The sequence below is a fragment of the Emydura macquarii genome, unplaced genomic scaffold (genome assembly GCF_026122565.2).
Source record: "Emydura macquarii macquarii isolate MOO-44397 ecotype Brisbane River unplaced genomic scaffold, CSIRO-AGI_Emac_v2 contig_3451, whole genome shotgun sequence".
In the NCBI taxonomy this organism is placed as follows: Eukaryota; Metazoa; Chordata; order Testudines; family Chelidae; genus Emydura; species Emydura macquarii.
In genome coordinates this window covers 688,420-706,061 of record NW_027133588.1, presented here as the reverse complement: position 1 = coordinate 706,061, position 17,642 = coordinate 688,420, and the positions used below count along the sequence as shown (strand labels likewise).

Below are 17,642 nucleotides of genomic sequence, written 5' to 3'. Positions count from 1 at the left end.
CCGACACTGATGCAGGTTACACATAAACCTTCCACCCCACTGACTTCAAGGCAGGAGTAAAGATGCCCAGCACGTGCGTAAATTGGGCCTACCGTGCCTGCTCCTGCAAGCTGCCCCGTGCCGGGGGCCTGACCCCAGGCCTGTGAGGATGGCTGGGGGGCTAGTCCCACCTGCCAGCGGGGCGATTTCAGGCCAGCGCCAGAGGGCGCTGCAGGGCCCCTGCTCATTGGGGAGGGGTCCCGTGTCCCCTGGCAGCCCCTGCCGGCGGCGCTGGGAGCGGGGCGGAGCGGAGGGCTCCCGGGCAGCCTGGCTCTCTTCCGCGGCGGCGGGTCCCTTTAAGAGAACCCGGAAGTGAGTGGGCTGGTGCATGGCCTGGAACAGCTGAGCGCCCGGGCGGTGCGCGCTGCGCTCCACTCCAGTCCAGTCCCGCCGGGAGGGGCCCGGGGCCGGATCGGGGCCGGGATGGCTGGGGCTGGCTGGGCCCCGCCCCGCCTGGCGGAGTTCCTCCTGACCGAGCGGCTGGGCAGCGGCACCTACGCCACTGTTTACAAAGCCTACAGGAAGGTCAGGGGGCTGCGGGCACCGCCTGCCGGGGGGGCGCTGGGCGGGAGGATATGGGGCGGGGGGGCTTTAAATAGGCCCCGTGCAGAGGGTGCGGCTGTCTCCCCGGGGGGCTGAGCGAGGGGTGGGCCTCGGGCCCAGCTCCTCCCCTGGCAGGGCCCGGGGGCGCTGTCCCATCGCTGGGGCAGGGCCGCCTCCCCACGCCTCAGTCTCCCCATCTGTGAAGTGGGTACGGCGATGCTCCCCTGCGTGTCCTTATCGTCCGCGTTGCCCTTTGTCTGGCCGGGGCGATGGCGGGACAGGTTATTCTGGGTGATGCCAAGCACCCTCTCGCTGCCCTTAAGGGGACGCCAGCCGGGCGTGTCTCACGCTCCTGTTACCCTGGGGGGAGGGGTTTCCATTTTGCCCCCCCCGCTTGTTTCCAGTTGGGGTCAAGAGCCCCCTCATGCCCCATTCTTGGAGGCTGTTTTTCTCGGCCAGGCAGTGTCTTGAACCCTGCCTCTTCTCCACCATCCCTCCCTGCCTCTCCCCCCCCAGCACTGCACCATTAGTGGTTGCTGCGGGATGGTTGAGCCGGGGGGGGCTCCTTTGGGTTATGCAGGTGTCATGTGGTATGATTGACTCAGGAGGTATGGATGACCGATGTGGGACTGAATCGCTTTGATAGGAATGGGCCCCCATTTCCACAGTATCTGAGCGCTCTCTGGTGTATTTACTCAATGTACCCCTGTGGGGTAGGGCAGTGCTATTATGCCAATTGTACAGATGGGGCCACTAAGGTTATGTCTACACTGCACATTAATCTTGGGCTCTGCCTCAGGCTTGAGCCCAAGCCCCACACGCATCAGTCGGACTCAAGTCAGCAGGTGCTCAGAGCCCGGGTCCAACCTCCTGCTAGGGCGGTGGGTCAGAGCCCGTGAGTCCCACTGTGACTCAGGTCCAAGCCATGTCATTCTGGGCACAGCTCAAGCTGCAGACCTGAATCAGAAGGTCTGTGTCGTGCAGCATGGCGGACATCTTAGTGTGGCTGTGAGACCCGGGTGCAGTGATTGTAAACCTAGGTTTACAGGGCAGTGTGGATGCTCAAGTGTGGGCTTGAAAACACCGAGCCCACAAGCTGGGTCTTCAATGCGGTGTTGATGTACCCTGAGTGACTTACCCCAGGTCATGCAGGAAGCCTGTGGTGGAACGGGGATTTGAACCCTGGTCTCCAGCTAATGCCCAGACCACTGGACCATCCATCCTCAAAGAATACCACCATTGCACATGCCTAGTGTATGAGAGGATCCTTGGGGGCCCAGACCGAGTGCCCCAGAGGCGTGGATGCTGTTATTGCCATGGGGCCACGGGTGGACTGGCCATCTGGCAGTTCTGGCAAAGCACTCAAGGGCTGGTGGGCCGGTCAGCCCGCCACGGGAGCCTTTCATCAGGCCCTCCAGCTGGGCCTGGCGGAGTGTGGGAGCCGCTCCCTCCCCCGGCCCTGCCCCTTCCCCCCACCCCTCTCCCATCATGTGGGCCCAGCAGCGCCCTGGCCAGTATGCTTTAAATGCCAGGGCCGATTTTTAGTCCCAGTCCGTCACTGCATGGGGCAGTTATATAGTGAAACCAGCCTCCCACCCAACAACGGCCTGGGGTCAAGGCTGAGATCATTCAGGGCACTAGTCCAAGGCAGGTGTTTGCTAGCGGTATCTGGATGAATGTTCTCTGTATCTCAAGACCCTGTGGGAAGTTTCTGGATGTTGATCCCAACTAGACCTGCCTGGTTTCTATTCCCTTTCCAGAAGAACACCCGGGAAGTGGTGGCCATCAAGTGCGTGAACAAGAAGACCCTGAACCGGGCATCGGTGGAGAACTTGCTAACGGAGATAGAGATCCTGAAGACTATCCGCCACCCGCACATTGTGGAGCTGAAGGACTTCCAGGTGAAGAGCAGCAGTGCCAGGGCTGGCTGGGGTTTCGTAGGAAGGGCAGGGGTTGCGGAGGGCTGGCTAGCGGGTCTCTCCAGCCTTCTGAGGGCTCGGAGGGCTAGCTCGGAGGTTTATTGGGTGGGGGTGTGACTGAAGTGTTGGAGCAAGGGGCCTCTGCAGCCAGCTGCCTTTCCGCCTCCTTGGACTGGTTGGCAGGAGGCACCTGGGCAATGCTTGTGGTTGGGCCACATATTCAGCCCAATGCAACCCCACTGGCTTCCATGGGGTGTAAGCCAGGCCTGCAGCTGTGGAGAAGCAGGCGTCAGGCAAGTCAATGTCTGGCTCCCCCACCTAGGAGTTACAGGTCAGTTTTCCCCTGTTGTGTCACGTTTGGGTGCAAGAGACCCCAGGGTGATGGACTCCCTGTGTCTTGCAGTGGGACAGTGACAACATTTACCTGATCATGGAGTTCTGCGCTGGGGGGGATCTGTCCCATTTCATCCGGACGCGGAAGATACTCCCAGAGAAAGTGGCGCGGCTCTTTCTGCAGCAGCTTGGTGAGGGGACCCCTGACCTCTCCCCTCCCACCAGCCCTAGTGCTTGGCGGGTAATTGCATGCTACTTTCACCGCTTCCTAAGTGCAGCAGCTTTTTTTTTGGAACTGATTAGAATTGCCCCAGCTGGAATTTGGGCAGGGCTCCCGAGCGAGCGCCCCTACTCTTGTGACCAATGCCCTGGGGTCCTTCATACACCAGGGAAGTGAGGAGCGTTTGGTTCAGGGTGGGGGAGGGCAAGCAGGGTAAGTAGGAGCGGGAGTGGCTGCTCGGGTGGTGCTGTTGAAGGAAGTGGAGTCTTGGAGGTAGGGGGAGAGCAGCAGATCGGCCTGGAGATGATGCCCCGATGTCCCGCCCATCTCAGACTGGGTCTGTTTGTCCAACCAGCATGTGCCCTGAAGTTCCTTCATGACCGGAATATCTCCCACCTGGACCTGAAACCTCAGAATATTCTCCTCAGCTCCCTGGAGAATCCTCATCTCAAGCTGGCAGGTCAGCGTGTAGGCAGAGGCCGGGAGGGGGGGCAGCTGGGTTTGCGTCAGTGTCCCAGACCTCGCTCCCTGGAATGGCGGGGAGGAGTGGGGAAAAGGGACCTGCCTCCTGTCACTCTCCAGCTGATGGAGTCTGGCGCCATCTTAGCTGATGGCTGTCATGGAGCCTTGAGGATGGGGTGGGTGGATTTAAGGGGAAGGGCGGTCTCTGGGTCTCCCTGGGGAATGTGGCAGAGCCCTCGGCTTCCTGCTCCGATAAAGGAAAAACCCCTTTGTGGGTTCTGCCGAGACCACTGTCCACAAAGTATGGGTGGCAGCGTGTTGGCTTCCTCACGCACCATCCGGCCCTTGAAATCTTCAGCAGTAAGGTGCCCAGTGGTGACTGTCCTGCGTCACTGGACTGAGACCTGCCAACTCGTTCCACACAGGCCACTGGGTGGTAATAACTTCAGCCACTCTGGGCCTGGGCTGGATTTGAACTGGGTGAAAGGCTCCATATCCCATTACCAATCCCTTGAGCCAGCCATCTTGTCCCTAGTGAGCTTGTTCTAATGTGGCCTCTTGTGTCTCCTTGGCTGTCCCCCTCTCTGTTCTTTCTGCTCGCTGCAGATTTTGGGTTTGCTCAGTACATGTCTCCATGGGACGAGAAGCACGTGCTCCGGGGATCCCCCCTCTACATGGCTCCCGAGATGGTGTGCCGCCGGCAGTATGATGCCCGTGTGGACCTGTGGTCCATGGGGGTCATTCTTTACGGTGGGTCCCCCTGCCTCGAGGGGGGTGGTGGTGAAGGAGTCAGTCTGTTTGCAGAGGTGAGATACTTCAGCTGTTGCCATCTGGGTGCCTGTATGTTACAGCAGCACCTGGAGGAGCCATGGATCTCCTAGCGTTGCCATTACATACCCTGTACTCAGTGCTGGGCAAACCCCAGGAGATCTGAAGTTTCAGTCTGGATAATCTCCCTAAGGTCTGGATCTCTTGGGTCAGTGGGACTGAGTTGAAAATCTCACTCAAACAGACGTCTTGTCCTTGATTTGGGGTCACTCTTTATTTAGCTGTTTCTATGGTCCCCTCAACTGAGCGAGTGTTTGTCTCACAAACACTTACGAATTTTGCCCCTGGGAGATAGGGAAGTACGATTACTCCTGTACTACACACAGGGAGCTGAGACACAGACAAAGGCCCAGATCCTTGGAGGTTTTCATTGATTTCAATGGACGTTAGGAACCTAAGAGATACAAAGACCTTAGAGGATCTGGCCTAAATAACTTGCCCAAGCTCACACAGGAGGGAGTCTGTGGTAGAACCAGGAACTCAAGCTAGGTCTCTTGAGACCAGTCTCGTGCCTTAACCAGATGGTCATTGTGAGATCTCCTCCAATTTTTACCATGAGAAACAGCCTTTGGGATCTTCAGAACTTGCAGTGATTTCCTCCTCTCCCCATCCCTTTCGTAAGATGATCACAAGTCGGAGCTATATGTGCTCTGTCTCTCTGAATAAGGCAGCAGCCACTTCTCTCATGACTAACCCATGGTGTTTCTTTCCACCTCCCCAGAGGCGCTGTTTGGGAGGCCGCCTTTTTTCTCCAAATCATTTGTTGAGCTGGAGGAGAAAATCCGCAGCAACCGGGTGATCGAGGTAACAGTGGCAGCCAGGATTTGTCGGGAGTGGGGGCTGGTGATATCTCAACTTGCATAGGTAAAACTGGCACACAGGAACCACTGATTCAGCACCTGCAGCAGTGACTATTCTAACATATCTGACCCAATCAGGGTCGGCAAAGCCAACTCTGTTTTCACTGAGGAGCTGGCACAGAAGGCAAGTGTGTCCACCCTGGGCTATGCACAACCCTTGCTGATCTGGATTTGCTCCGTAGGTTGCTGCTCCGTGGCTCTAAGATCTTGGCCTGCGTTCCAATCCTGAGACAGAGAGGGAGGACTTTGGGGTGGAAAGGGGGCAGGTGAAGGAGAAGAGCAAACCAGTCACATAAGACTCTAGAAGTGGGAGACACTGGGTGGAGATGATGCTGAAGAGATGTCCCAGACACATGGGAAAACCTCAGAAACAATTGATACAGGGAATGCAATGACCAGAAAGGGATACTGTTGGGTCAAATTTGGTCAGATTTTGTGAGGGTTTTTTTTTGTTTTGTTTTTTTTAAACCCTGAAAATTTTCTACCAAATCTAAGAGCAGTAGAAATATTTCCATTAAGTTAAAAAATAATTCCAAGGGAAAGAGAGTTTTAAAAACCAGCAATCATTCCTGGGGGGGATTTGCAAGGCCAGGTTCACAGTGTCTGGGAACCTGAAAGTGAAACTGATTAGGAACAAAACTGAAGCTGACTCTAAACAAAAGTGGAAGCAACTGATCTCCTTGCATTGGCTGAGCAGAGGGAAAGGTCAAAGGCAGCACAATCAGGGCAAGTGAGGAGTGACAAAATCCTCTGTTTGAATATTCTTGGGTGTTGCGTGTAACCCAGATCAGGCAATTTGAACAAACTGCACATTTTTGGCTTGACAGCGTCAAGTTCCACCAACTCCGAGTGTTCAGAAATCACACGTCAGGACCCGAGAAATAGTGAGATTGGCTTGAAAAATCAAGAGATTTTTAAAAACAATAAATGCTGTGTTCTTTTTGTTTCTCCTCTGGTGTTGGTGACTGTGTTAAGGGACTGTTGTTTCAAGCTTTTTTTCCTCCACCACCAAAGGACTAGATTTTTTTTTTTTTTTAATAAAATGAAAGCTGAGATTCTCCCATAATCATCCAGCTCCAGGAGCTGGGGCTTTATGAAAAAACCCAAATATCGTGAGAGTTGACAACGGTGAGTGTCGCTTTCAGAGAGAGATCTCGCAGGCTGCTGCCTCAGTCAGACCATGCGGTGTTCACCTCTGTCTTGGAGTTTGAGCAGGCTGAATGCCCTGGCCTGAGCCTGGTGTGATCAGTTGCACACACATCGTGATGGCCCTGCCTACCCTTTCTTTGCTGCTCAAAGAGATCACCTGTTTAAAAAACAGACGGTCTAACTCCTGTCCTCAGCCTGTGACCCTGCGGGTAGAGAGACCTGACTGGCTCTGCCAGAGGGCAACCCAAGGGCTTTATCGGAGAGAACAGATCTGTTACAGGCAGAGCAGAGGTCCCCACGGGAGGTAAATGGATCCTACAGGCGGTGCACATGGCTGTGATCATGGTAGCCAGCCACGTCAGCATGGAGACAATATCGTCTCATCTTCCTGCGGCTCCCACTAATCTGAGAGCTTCTGTCCTGTATATTTAATGAGGGGTGATGATAATTTCACATACTTCTTCCTGCCCAGTCCTTCAGCAGCTAGACTCGGGATGGCACCGGGCCAGCTTAGCCCCACAGCAGGTGTATTCTGCTTGGACTCCCCTGGAACACCAGGCAGGCTTGAGCTGAAGCAGCACCACGTCTGTATAACTAAAAGGCCATAGAGGGGCTGTACGGTCACTGGGGCCAGCCCAACAGGACACAGTGCGCCGCTGCTTGGCCCCAGGCTGGCGGTGCCATTCAGCCAGCCAGCTGCGCCCCTGCGGTTGGAGGGCAGGAGTGTCCCTTGTCACCCCCTCAATTGTTGATGGCTCCAGAGGCCCTGCCGGAGAGCAGGGGGGCCACCCTTAGACCTGGGCTTTGGGGACCCAGGCACTGCCACAGCTTGTGCATTGCAGAGTTGTCATGCCCCAATCTGTGCCCTGCCTCTGATGTCCGAGACACTGGTAACCTTGGAGAGCCGCGTCCAGGCATGTGAAGTGATCGGCGGGGTAGGCAGGGGAGGAGTGGCTGGGAGATCTAGAGGGCCTCCAGTCCCCACTGTACAAGCGCAGCGGGGTCTGCAGAGTGACCCTGGCTCCCTGAAGCTGGCCGTGTACAGCTGCCTGTTGTCTGGCTCTGACCCCCAGCTGCCCAGCCGGCCCCGGCTTTCCCAGGAGTGCCGGGATCTCCTGCAGCGCCTCCTGGAGAGGGACCCTCTGCAGCGCATCCCTTTTGAGGAGTTCTTCGCCCACCCCTTCGTAGACATGGAGCACATGCCCAGCGCGGAGAGCGTGAGCAAAGCGGTGAGTCTGATTGACGCTGAGAGACCCCTCGGGAGCCCCGCTCTGAGGGGAACCCCGCTGGATCTGGTAGGCACTGACACGGGGCACCGCTGAGAGGGGAGGCCGCAGGGCAGTAGATCTGGTGTATACCAGAGCGGAACCTGATCTCTCTACGGATGCTGTACAGATCCGTGCCTTGCCCTCCTCTCTAACCCCCTCCGCTGCCTTCTTCTCTGTGCCAGACCGCCCTGGTAGTGGAAGCTGTGAAGAAGGATCAGCAGGGAGACCCCTCGGCTGCGCTCTCCCTCTACTGCAAGGCCCTGGAGTATTTTGTCCCTGCCCTGCACTGTGAGTGACTCAACCAGTTTCTCTCCCTTCTGCCTCTTGTTCCCCGTGGCTGATCGGAACGATACAGGGCCCCGTGGGGACGCAGCCCACAGCAGTCGCTGGCGACAGGGGCTCGCCTGTTGGATGTTGTCACCAGTGCAACTAGCTTCACTGTAAAGCTGATTTCCCCACTTGAATCCCTTCTCCTCTGGGGCCTTTATCATCGCCCCCTCTTCCTGCTCCCGCTCTGGTTGGGACAGGCCCGCCGGCCTGGGATGGTTTCCCAAGGGAAGCGTGGGGATCTGAGGGTTGCTAAAACTCTTATTTGGGAGGTTGGGGAGGGAGCTGGAAGCAGATGGGAGTAATTAGTGTGTGGATCCCGCCCCCAACACACAATCCTGGCCTGGAAATCACCTTAACTAAGGGAGCTCCCTGCAGGCCAGAAAAGGCCAGGGTGTTGGCTGGGCTCTCTGACTCCTACGTGTTCTGCATGGAGGAGCGGTTCATGTTCTGAGGGTCAATAGACCTTGGGGAGACTCTGATCTCTAGGCTGGGGTTGGCGCGGTCGGTGTGAACTCCTCCCCCATCTTATCTTCTGCAGATGAAACTGATGCTCGCAGGAAGGAAGCAATCAGGTCAAAGGTCAGTGACAGACCATGCTACGGCAGAGTTGGTTTAATGGTTAGGGTGCTAGCCAATGACTTGGGAGACCAGGGTTCGAGTCCCTCTGTCTGACCTTGGACAAGTCACTGAGCTGCTCTTTGCTGCAGAGTGGGGACAAGAGCACTGCCCTCCCTCCCACAGGTGTGTGAGGATAAATACACTAAAGATTGTGAGATGCTCAGATCCCCTGGCGATGAGGGCTGAATAATTCCCTTGGCGAGTTAGATCTGCCAGGCTGGATGGGTGAGACGGGCCGGGTGGTAGGTGAGATGGGAGTTCAGGCAGCAGAAGGCTGAGAGCTAGTATAAAGGTTAGAGGGAGCATCCAGGGATGGATGGGGAGAGTTGGCCGGGCTGGATGATTGGGAATTATGTGAGCGTGAGACGTGAGGATTGGCCAACAGCGCGGTGGGCCCAGCCTTATCTGTGGGCACATTTGGGGGATCCTGTGTCTGGGGTCTCCTGTTGCCTCCATTCTCCTCCACCCCCCTTCCTGTGAGACCCAGAGCTCCCAGCTGTCGGTGCCAAGCCCTTGGAACCAGCCAGGGCACCTCGAAGACTTGGTGAGCGCCTTCCTTCTCCTCTCCTTAGGTGGGTCAATACATCTCCCGCGCAGAGGAGCTAAAGACACTGGTGACGTCCAACAATAAAACCCTCCTGCAGCAGGGCAGCCCCGCCAGGGGCATCCTCAAAGGTAACGCCTTGGATGGGCAAAACCTTCCTTCCACCCCCCAGGGATGGGCCCAAAACAGCTGGACTTGGCTTGGAATCCTGGCTAGGTTGTGCCATGTGACCTGAGCGCATGGGGTGGGGCTTAAAAGGGGGAGAGAATGCTGACTCCAGCTGGGAGGGTGGGGCTTGCAGGGAAGCCTGGAGCACATAGGAGAGAGGGCTGCTCAGTTCCCCCTGGTAATAGTAGTAAATCCTAGTTTCCCACCCTTGGCCGGGTATTTCCTCTGCCAGCCCTTGGGGCCTGTGCTTCTCTGGGGCCTCACCCTTTCTTGGAACATCTCGTTACAGAGATGTCCAGGGACAAGCCCCGCCTGTATGCCGCGCTGGAGTTGGCGTCTGCAGCCATCGCTAAGGTGAGTCCCAGGGGTTAAGGCAGTGGTTCCCAACCTTTTTGACTCGAGGGCCAAAAATATAATTTTTACAACCCTGAAGGGCCACCGGTCTCCACCAGCCGCCCTCCCCGTTCCCCCCACCACTGCAGCCAGAGGGAAGGAGTTCAGCGAGGAGGATTTCCTGTCCCCCTGGCTGCAGCAGGGAAACTGTGCACTCCACCTGGGTCCCTAGGCACTGGCTCCCTTCTGCAGCCAGGGGGACAGGAGATCAGTGCTCCCCTCCCTCTGGCTTCAGCAGAGACCCAGGGACCCAGGCAGAGCACTTTGCCATGCTACCTGCTACAGCCAGCGGGAGGAGAGCGCTGATCTCCTGTCCCCTTGGCTGCAGCTAGGAGCCTGCACCGGCAATGCTTTCCACCTGGGTACTCCCTTCTGCAGCCTGCGGGAGGGGAGCCGCGAGCTACTCTGAAAGACCCCGCAGGCCACAGGCTGGGAACCACTGGGTTAAGGGATGGAGATTGTTGCTCTGGAAAGCAGCACAGTGCCAGGATAATTGCTGTCCCTCCTTAACCACTTGATACATTGGCAGCTGGGGAGGCTAGAGACAGAGTTAAGATCTCTACACGGATAGGGGCAAAGCTCGAAACCATCTTGGGCAAGAAGGTCACCGCTTGGAAGGAATTAGTGGGGACTGAGATCCCAAATCAGTGAGGGCCTTAGATGGATTCTTTAAGGATTTGAGTAAAATAATGTATGCCGCATTTGACAAAGTGTCTGTATTTACAGATGGAGAAACTAAGACACAGGGTGGTGAAAACTTGCCCAGGGTAACCTAGTGAATCAGAGGCAGAGTTGGGAAAAGAACCCAAGGGTTCTAATGCCCAGTCCTCCAGCCAGTAGGGAATATTCCTTTCCTGTGACATCACCCATACATCACTTCCTCTTGTAGGAGTCACAACAGTGTCCACAAAAAGGCAACTTCCATGTCTTGGGACAACCAATGTATTAGATCAACTTTGATGTATTGATCAACTGATGCATTAGATCAACTTTGAGAGCCACAAACTTGCCATCTTGCCTGCAGATCCTCTTTCAGCCCCTCATCTTGCTGCCAGCTATTCTTTCATGTCAAACACAATGTAAGCTACACTTTAAAAGCCATCCATGGGCCCTCTGCCAGAGTTGCTGGTTGGTTATATGGTGGGTGGAGGAATCAGTCGCCACTCAAGAGACTTATGCTCCAACCTTAATGCAGCAACAGTTCTGTGTTGACCTCAAACAGAGAACCCTTTGCAAAATTTCAACGCAGCTAAATTTGGGAGAGGGGCAGAAAGAGAAGTGCAGGGGCCAGGTTTGTGTCTCAGCTTCCATGATAGGTGCATGCCAGATGACAGCCATCTGAACCTGTAAGAACTAAATCTTGCCACACAGACTGATTTGTATCCATTATTCTTCTGGACTGGAGAGAGAACGAAAGCTGAGACCATCCAGTTAATTATTTGACTCCAGAGCTCCCATTCGATCGGAGATTGTGACGGAGTCCCACAGGCACGGTGCTGTGGAACCACTCGGAGTGAAGCCAGACAGGACTCCCATGGAGTGGGTCTCTCACCAGGGCCCCTCGCACCAGTGCAGCCGTCTTCCGAATCTGGCCTTGCAGCGTTCAGCACCGCTGCTCCGCCGTGAGTCCCCCTGGGGAGCCCTTATGAGTCCTCAAAGGGGCCATGCACTTCGCCTTGCAGTCAGAAGTGATTGACAGCCAGCGTGGAGATCAGAAGGGTTTATTAGTTCTCAGGAACACAGGCTAGAATAGACTTTGTTAGCAGATGAATCAGAAAGTTACAGCAAGGACCCTCTGGGGAAGATCTAGAGCCCCATTCTTGGGCTCTGCTCCCAGGGATCCCCCACAGGGAACTGACCCTTTCTGCTGCCAGCCTGACACATCCCTTTGCCCCTTCCCAGTCTTTTGTCTCTTTCCCGGGCTAGGTGGTCACCTCTCCTTTTTTCTGCCTGTCGCAGCCTGTTGCAACCTGTCCCAGCTGGTTGGCCCAAGGGAAGAGAGGTCCTGGCCATTGTCTGTGTATGTGCAGCTAAGTGGCCTCTGCAATGACTGCATACCTTGGCCCATCGCCAAAATACATGAGTAACCCATCAGGGAAACTGGGGCGGGCGCACAGTATTCAGAGAAAACATTAAGAATATCTCCATTTCATCACAGAGATGTCGTTGTAATGCGTTGAGTGTGAAAGAGATTTCTCCCTCTAGTGGCTTCCCAAGCATATGCAGCAGCCTGGTCCTTACTCGCTGTTATAGAAACTCTCCTTTCGTTCGAGGAGCAGAGACGTGATACTTGATGCTGAAGATCTCAGGTCTGATGGCTAGAGCTCTGCAAATCCGTTTTATATCTGTCTGTGGACCATTTTTTTGTCGATCGTGGTGGGATGGTCACAGAGGTCGGGACATCTGTGACTTCTAGGGCAGGGCTGAAGCAAATACCAGCCAGGGGTGCTGCGAACAGCTGATCGGCTGTTAGGTGGGAGGGCGGGGCTGATCGGCTGTTAGGGGGCGGGGCTCATCAGTTGTTCGGGGTGGCAGGGGCTCAGCTGATGGCAGGTGCGGGTAAGTCTAAAAGAGGGAAGGCGGATTGCGGTCAGATAAAAGTTTATCCCTGCAGATGTGAATCGGTTGCAGATGGACACGTGTATCCATGCAGGGCTCTGCCGATCACTACTGACCTGTGGGCACCATGTGTACCTGGCCATTTTGTTACATGGTGTCACGGTTCAGGGCTCACTGCACCTTTGATCTCTCATTCTGGCTGAGTGCACCCCCTGCCTGTGTCAGTCGTCTTGCCCACATCGGGGCTGGGGTCAAATCCCATGATTCTCCCATTCACACCAGGTCTCAGCTACAGTCCCCCGTGTATCAGCCGGGATTGCTAAAACAACCCAACTGGATTTGGCGACCTGTAGGACTTCCCTTCAGGAGCTGAGGCCGGTGGTGAATACAGAGCCTCAGAACAGCCTCTTCAAAACAAAGTATTGTTTAATCTCAGCAGGAACAAGGGAGAGCAAGAGAAAGGAAAGCAAATTGTTTATGTGCATATCTGTCTTAGCTAAGGCTTAGGTAGGCTTAGCTTCCCCAGACATCCCCATTTCTAAGACGGGGGTTCAGTCTGCTTCCCCATAGCCCTGTCTCGCCTCCCTATGCTCCAGGGGCTCAGTTTTTATCCACTCCAAAGTTTTTTGTTTTGGTTTCCCATCTGGATTTCCCCTTCCCCTCTACCAGTCTGTTGAATTCAGCATGGTCAGAGGCAAACTTCAAAGGGATTAACACCTGCATTGTCCCTTTAAGTGTCAGGGGAATGGAGGCTGTCAGACATGTCTGTCTGCTGTCCTGCCTAACACGTGCCTAAGTTAACCCTTTGTAATCATAAAATAAACACACAAATGGACATATAATAGCCATGAAACATTCCAGGCGTCATCCTTCACACATGCTCATAGAAGTGAATGGCCTGTGCTCATATCTCTGTCCATCTGAGCATTTCTCTCTCCAGGACATGGGAGACCTGGATTCTATTCCTGGCTTTGCCACTGGCCTGCTAGGTGACCTTGGGCAACTTGCATCACCGCCCCATGCCTCAGTTTCCCCATCTGTGAAATAGGGATAATGATACAGCCCTCCCTTTGTAAAGTGCTTTGAGATCTTCTGCTGAAAAGTGCTAGACAAGAACTAGGGGCTGTCATCGTATGTGCCTTCTATCCTGCCTGTCCTCACCGATGTTATGCAGTGTCCGTGAGCTTGCCTGTAACCTCCTGAGGTCTCTGTTCCAGGAGGAGGAGGGCCAGGATGACTCCGACACACTTGATCTCTACCAGCAGAGTCTGGGGGAGTTGCTGCTTATGTTAGCTGGTGAGTTACAGCCTGCAGTGGGATTCAAGCTGGCGCTGCTGGAATCTTGCTTAGCCACAGAGACCGTATACGCCGCTGCTCTGTGCCGCGCTGGAGACTAACGCTGCCTCCTCTCTCTCCAGCAGAGCCTGTGGGCAGGAGACGGGAGCTGCTTCACGCTGAGGTACGTCTTCGGGTCGGTCCCTTCACCTGCCGTCCCTGAGGAGCAGCCCAAGGGGGATTTTAGCATTTGCCTGAGCGGGGTGGGGCGGGCCGTTGATCTCCGTTCCTTCCTGCGGGGCTGATGGGATGACCCACGGCCAGGTCCAGAGAGCCCCTCCCCACTGGCCAAGGAGAGTCGCAGACATTTCATTACTCCAGGCAAAGTCCTGGGGAATGCTAGATTGTCCGGGCCAGTCCTTCTCTGAGCCACCCCCCGGGACAGGCGGGTGGGGTGTAAGCCAGGTGTGGGGTTGCAGGCAGAGTTCAGGGGATCACAGCGCAGGAGGAGAGAAAGCAGCAATATCCCTGGATCAGGAAGATCCAGCGGGAACCTGGGCAGGAGACAGAAGGAAGAGCTCACGTCAGGCTGCTGCCTCCAGCCCCTCCGACCTGCTGCTCAGTTCTAGAACGGCCCCAGAGGCCCCATCTCGCCTCCGCTTTGGGGAGTGGAGAGACAGGGAGAAACCACCCCCCCCCCCCCCGGCACAGCACAGCAGCAGCCCTCGGTCGCCTTCCTGGGTTTCTTCCTGTGACCTAAATCCCGCAGACCGTGGCAGCTGCAAAAGACTGTGGGACACGAGGGGTTGCAGGATGGTTTTTGTTGTTGTCTTCAAATAAAAAAGCCTGGCCTGTAATAGTACTTACACAGTACGTGCCATGCCATCTTACGAATGGGGAAACTGAGGCAGGAGGCAGTCGCAGAGGTAGTGTACAGTCAAGGTAGGACTAGAAGCCAGGCCTCTCATGTGCCAGGCTGGTGCCCTAACCACTAGACAGTGCTGTCGCCTGCATCAGCCGCCTTAACTCTGACTCTCTACCTCCCAGCTGCACTCCCATGGTGATCCTCCAAGCTACTGGTGGAGTCTCCTGGATCCCAACTGTCTCCCCGCCCAATTCCTCCCCTAATTATGGGGGACCCTCCTGGCTGGGAGGGTTGGACCCAGCACTCTGTTGAGGCGGAACATGTTGCCTTCTCCCAGGGAACCAAACCAAGCTCCCTGCCTCGAAGTGGCCCTGCCACTAGGCTGCCAAGCCAGCCTTTCCCCACTCCTGAGCTGGCATCCTTTAGCTGCTGCCTCCTGCTGAGCTGTGACGCCGGGTCACGCTGCGGAGACGGCTGAGAGCGGATGAGTGAGTGCTTGTGTCTCGCCGGCAGGTTCAGACGCTGATGGGCCGGGCAGAGTACCTGAAAGAACAGATCAAGGTACGGCAGGGCCGGGGGGTGCGGGAGGATGGGTGGACATGTGGGGACATAAGAGAATGGCCTGGGTGAGATGCGGGGGGTTGGGAGGGGGTTGAGGCACCCTGCTGGGGAGGGGGGGGTAAACTGAGGAATCGGGATTAGACAGTGACTGGCTGCAGCATGTGACGAGACGGCCCCTCTGTGTTCCAGATGAGGGAGGCGCGATCCATGGGCAAGGAGATGCTGTCAGAGTCCGTCCGGAGCAGTGAGTGTGATGTTCGCGCCTTCCCCAGCCCTGGCCTCTCCGCCCCTCGCTGGGCCCTGCTTCTAGTCACCGCCAGCTCCCCGCGGTAGCACTGTTCCTTCCCCACCCACCGTCACCCCCCCCCGCACCACGCAGTGCTGCTAGGCCCTCCCCACCGCCCCTGCTCTCAGCTCCTACTGCCCCCCTTCTCCGCCTGGCTGTGTCTCCTTCAGCTCCACCGGCCGCCTGCTGCTCTCTGTCCCCTCGTGTCCCTTCCCTCCGCTCTGCCTCCCACCCCGGGGAACCTCTCAGGAGACAGAGCCGGGCCCGTGTGAACTTCCTCCTCCGCTCTCTCCCTGGCTAAGCCCCTCTGCCCTTCACTGTCTCCTGACCCCAGCTGGGGCCTTGGCTGCATGCACTCCCGCTACTGGCTGACACCCGCCCACCGTCTTCACCTCTCTCTCGTCTCCCTTCTGTTTCCGAATGATCCCGGACAGTCCTGCAACCCTCCTGCCGCTAATCTCCAGCTACTGCCTGCTCTCCTCCTCCTCGAACCCGCTGGGTCCCCCTCCCAGCTGTCTCCTGCCCCCTCCACAGTCCGGCTCCTGCCCCTGCTGCCCCGCTGCTGCGGTTCTCCCTGAGCTCCTGGACGGGTCTGTGGACTCTCCAGATGCTCCTTCAGTGTCTCTTTCTCTGAGGCCTCATGTCCTGCTGTCCATCAGTGTCCCCTCTGGCTCCGTCCCTGGTCCCCTCCTGTCCCCCCGATGCTCCATCCCTGAGTGACCCGGCTCCCATCTGTTCTCGTGCCATCAATTGCCATCTCCCCACTGACAGCTTCTAAAAATGCCTCTGCTCCTCTGTTCGGTCCTGCATCCGTCACCCCCAGAGTCCTTGCTCTGGGCTGCGTCGCCATTGAATCCTGCACGCTTCTCCTGCCAATGTCTGATCTCCCACCACCCCTGCTCCCACCTTCTGCTTGGCCAACTCCTCACCTTTCTGCTCCCGCCATCTCCTTCTCCCCAGATGACCCCGCACGTCCTCTCACACCACCCCCGTGCCGGGAATAGTCTCCTGGATTTCTGCAGCCTCCCTCCTCCAGACACCGCTTCAGTGCTGACCTTCCCCCCCCCACAGCCCCTCACCCCACCCTCCCCGTTCCTACATCACCTACCAATATCCAAGTATCTTAACTCTGCTTAAGCAATTCAGCTCCCTGTATTGGTCTCGCCTGATGCACAAGATGCCTACGTAGCAAACGGCGCGTCCCCAGCCGTTCCCTTGCCCCTTCCCATGGCTCCTCCTTCGTTGTGTTATGTCTCATCTAGACTCTGCGCTCTGTGGGAAAGAGACCTGTCATTCGTACCCGCCTCTAAAACGCTGTGCCTCCCTCATGCCGCCATTAATCAGGACAACCAGCCACGGGTGGCGAAGAGTGGCTGGATTTTTTCAGTAGCCCCAAAGTGAGATAAGAGCATGTGTCTTGTCACCCCCCTACCCCCCGGCTCCTGAGGCGCATTGTCGCTTTTCAAAACCCCATCCTGGGATCGTTGGGTTGGAACAGGGGGAAGCAGGAATACCCAGAGCCAGGAACGGAGACGAGGCTGGAACCTAGGTGTCTCCCTGCTCTTTGCTGCGTGGGATCAGAGGGGGGGGAAGGGGCTACGGCTCTCACCTCTGTTCAGTGGGGTAGGACGGGCACCCCTGTGCTCGGGGATGGGGTAGAGCAAAGGTCTTTGTGCTTGTCTCCCTCTGAACTTGGGATGGTTTGATGGGGGAGGGGGAGCGATCGTACCCTCCCCATTTAAGTAGGGTAGACTGAGGCCTTTGTGTCTTCTCTTTGCAGCGTGGGAGAATCGACAGGTAGCCGCTAATCCCCGTCCCCTTTGAGCTTGGCTGGTTAGTTGGAATAAGCTGCCGGACGGGACCATTTCTCTGTCCCAGAGGCAGTTAGCTTCCCGTGGGGGCAGGAGGCTGCTGTGGGGATCCTTTTATTTCTTCTTCAACAGATTTGGAACATGAGGGGCAGGGGTCTGTCTGTCTGTCTGTCAGTCCTGCAACCCTCTGGTCTGCTTGACAGATCACAGGGGCATGCCTTCTCTCTTTGTCCTGTGAGGCGGCGGGACGGCGGGAGGGGGGCGGGTGGGCAGGTGTTCAGAGGAGCCCCGAGAGGCAGCCCTTTGAACTGAAACTGGCACGTGGCACTTGTCTCCATGTGAGGGGCCCGTTGGAAAGGACCATAGGGAAGGGAGCCTGCCTGCGCCGGCCCCTGGGCATGGCCCAGATCTAACAGGGCTGTGGCAGGAGCTGAGGGGCACGGATGGTTCAGTGCCTCTCCTTGCCCAGGTGATGTGTTGGGACTGGGATGGTGGGGAGCAGGGTGCTCTCAAGAGGATCAGGTTCTGGCGATGGCTATCCCGGTGAGTGGCTCTGTGCTGGCTGATCGGACGCCTCACGGCCTGGCCCATCGTCCAGGTTTTTCAGCACT

General features: G+C 56.6%; 1 protein-coding gene across 4 annotated transcripts in view; it reads left to right on the top strand.

Annotated features, from left to right (window-relative positions):
* Positions 1 to 435: 435 nt before the first annotated feature.
* Positions 436 to 17,642, top strand: part of ULK3 (unc-51 like kinase 3) — a 28,294-nt gene continuing 11,087 nt past the window's right edge. The window contains exons 1-17 of one of the 4 annotated variants that reach the window (XM_067534632.1): positions 436 to 564; positions 2,343 to 2,483; positions 2,905 to 3,025; positions 3,410 to 3,514; positions 4,123 to 4,266; positions 5,066 to 5,148; positions 7,427 to 7,582; positions 7,804 to 7,909; positions 8,490 to 8,530; positions 9,142 to 9,244; positions 9,571 to 9,635; positions 13,451 to 13,529; positions 13,655 to 13,692; positions 14,887 to 14,934; positions 15,124 to 15,178; positions 16,483 to 16,617; positions 17,001 to 17,094. In XM_067534632.1, coding sequence (XP_067390733.1) covers positions 463 to 564; positions 2,343 to 2,483; positions 2,905 to 3,025; positions 3,410 to 3,514; positions 4,123 to 4,266; positions 5,066 to 5,148; positions 7,427 to 7,582; positions 7,804 to 7,909; positions 8,490 to 8,530; positions 9,142 to 9,244; positions 9,571 to 9,635; positions 13,451 to 13,529; positions 13,655 to 13,692; positions 14,887 to 14,934; positions 15,124 to 15,178; positions 16,483 to 16,610 — 1,515 coding nt within the window. In that variant the 5' untranslated portion in view covers positions 436 to 462 and the 3' untranslated portion in view covers positions 16,611 to 16,617; positions 17,001 to 17,094. Of the gene's footprint in view, positions 565 to 2,342; positions 2,484 to 2,904; positions 3,026 to 3,409; positions 3,515 to 4,122; positions 4,267 to 5,065; positions 5,149 to 7,426; positions 7,583 to 7,803; positions 7,910 to 8,489; positions 8,531 to 9,141; positions 9,245 to 9,570; positions 9,636 to 13,450; positions 13,530 to 13,651; positions 13,693 to 14,886; positions 14,935 to 15,123; positions 15,179 to 16,482; positions 16,618 to 17,000; positions 17,095 to 17,642 lie in introns of those variants that run through there. The other 3 variants (XM_067534629.1, XM_067534631.1, XM_067534633.1) reach the window with 3 other exon arrangements.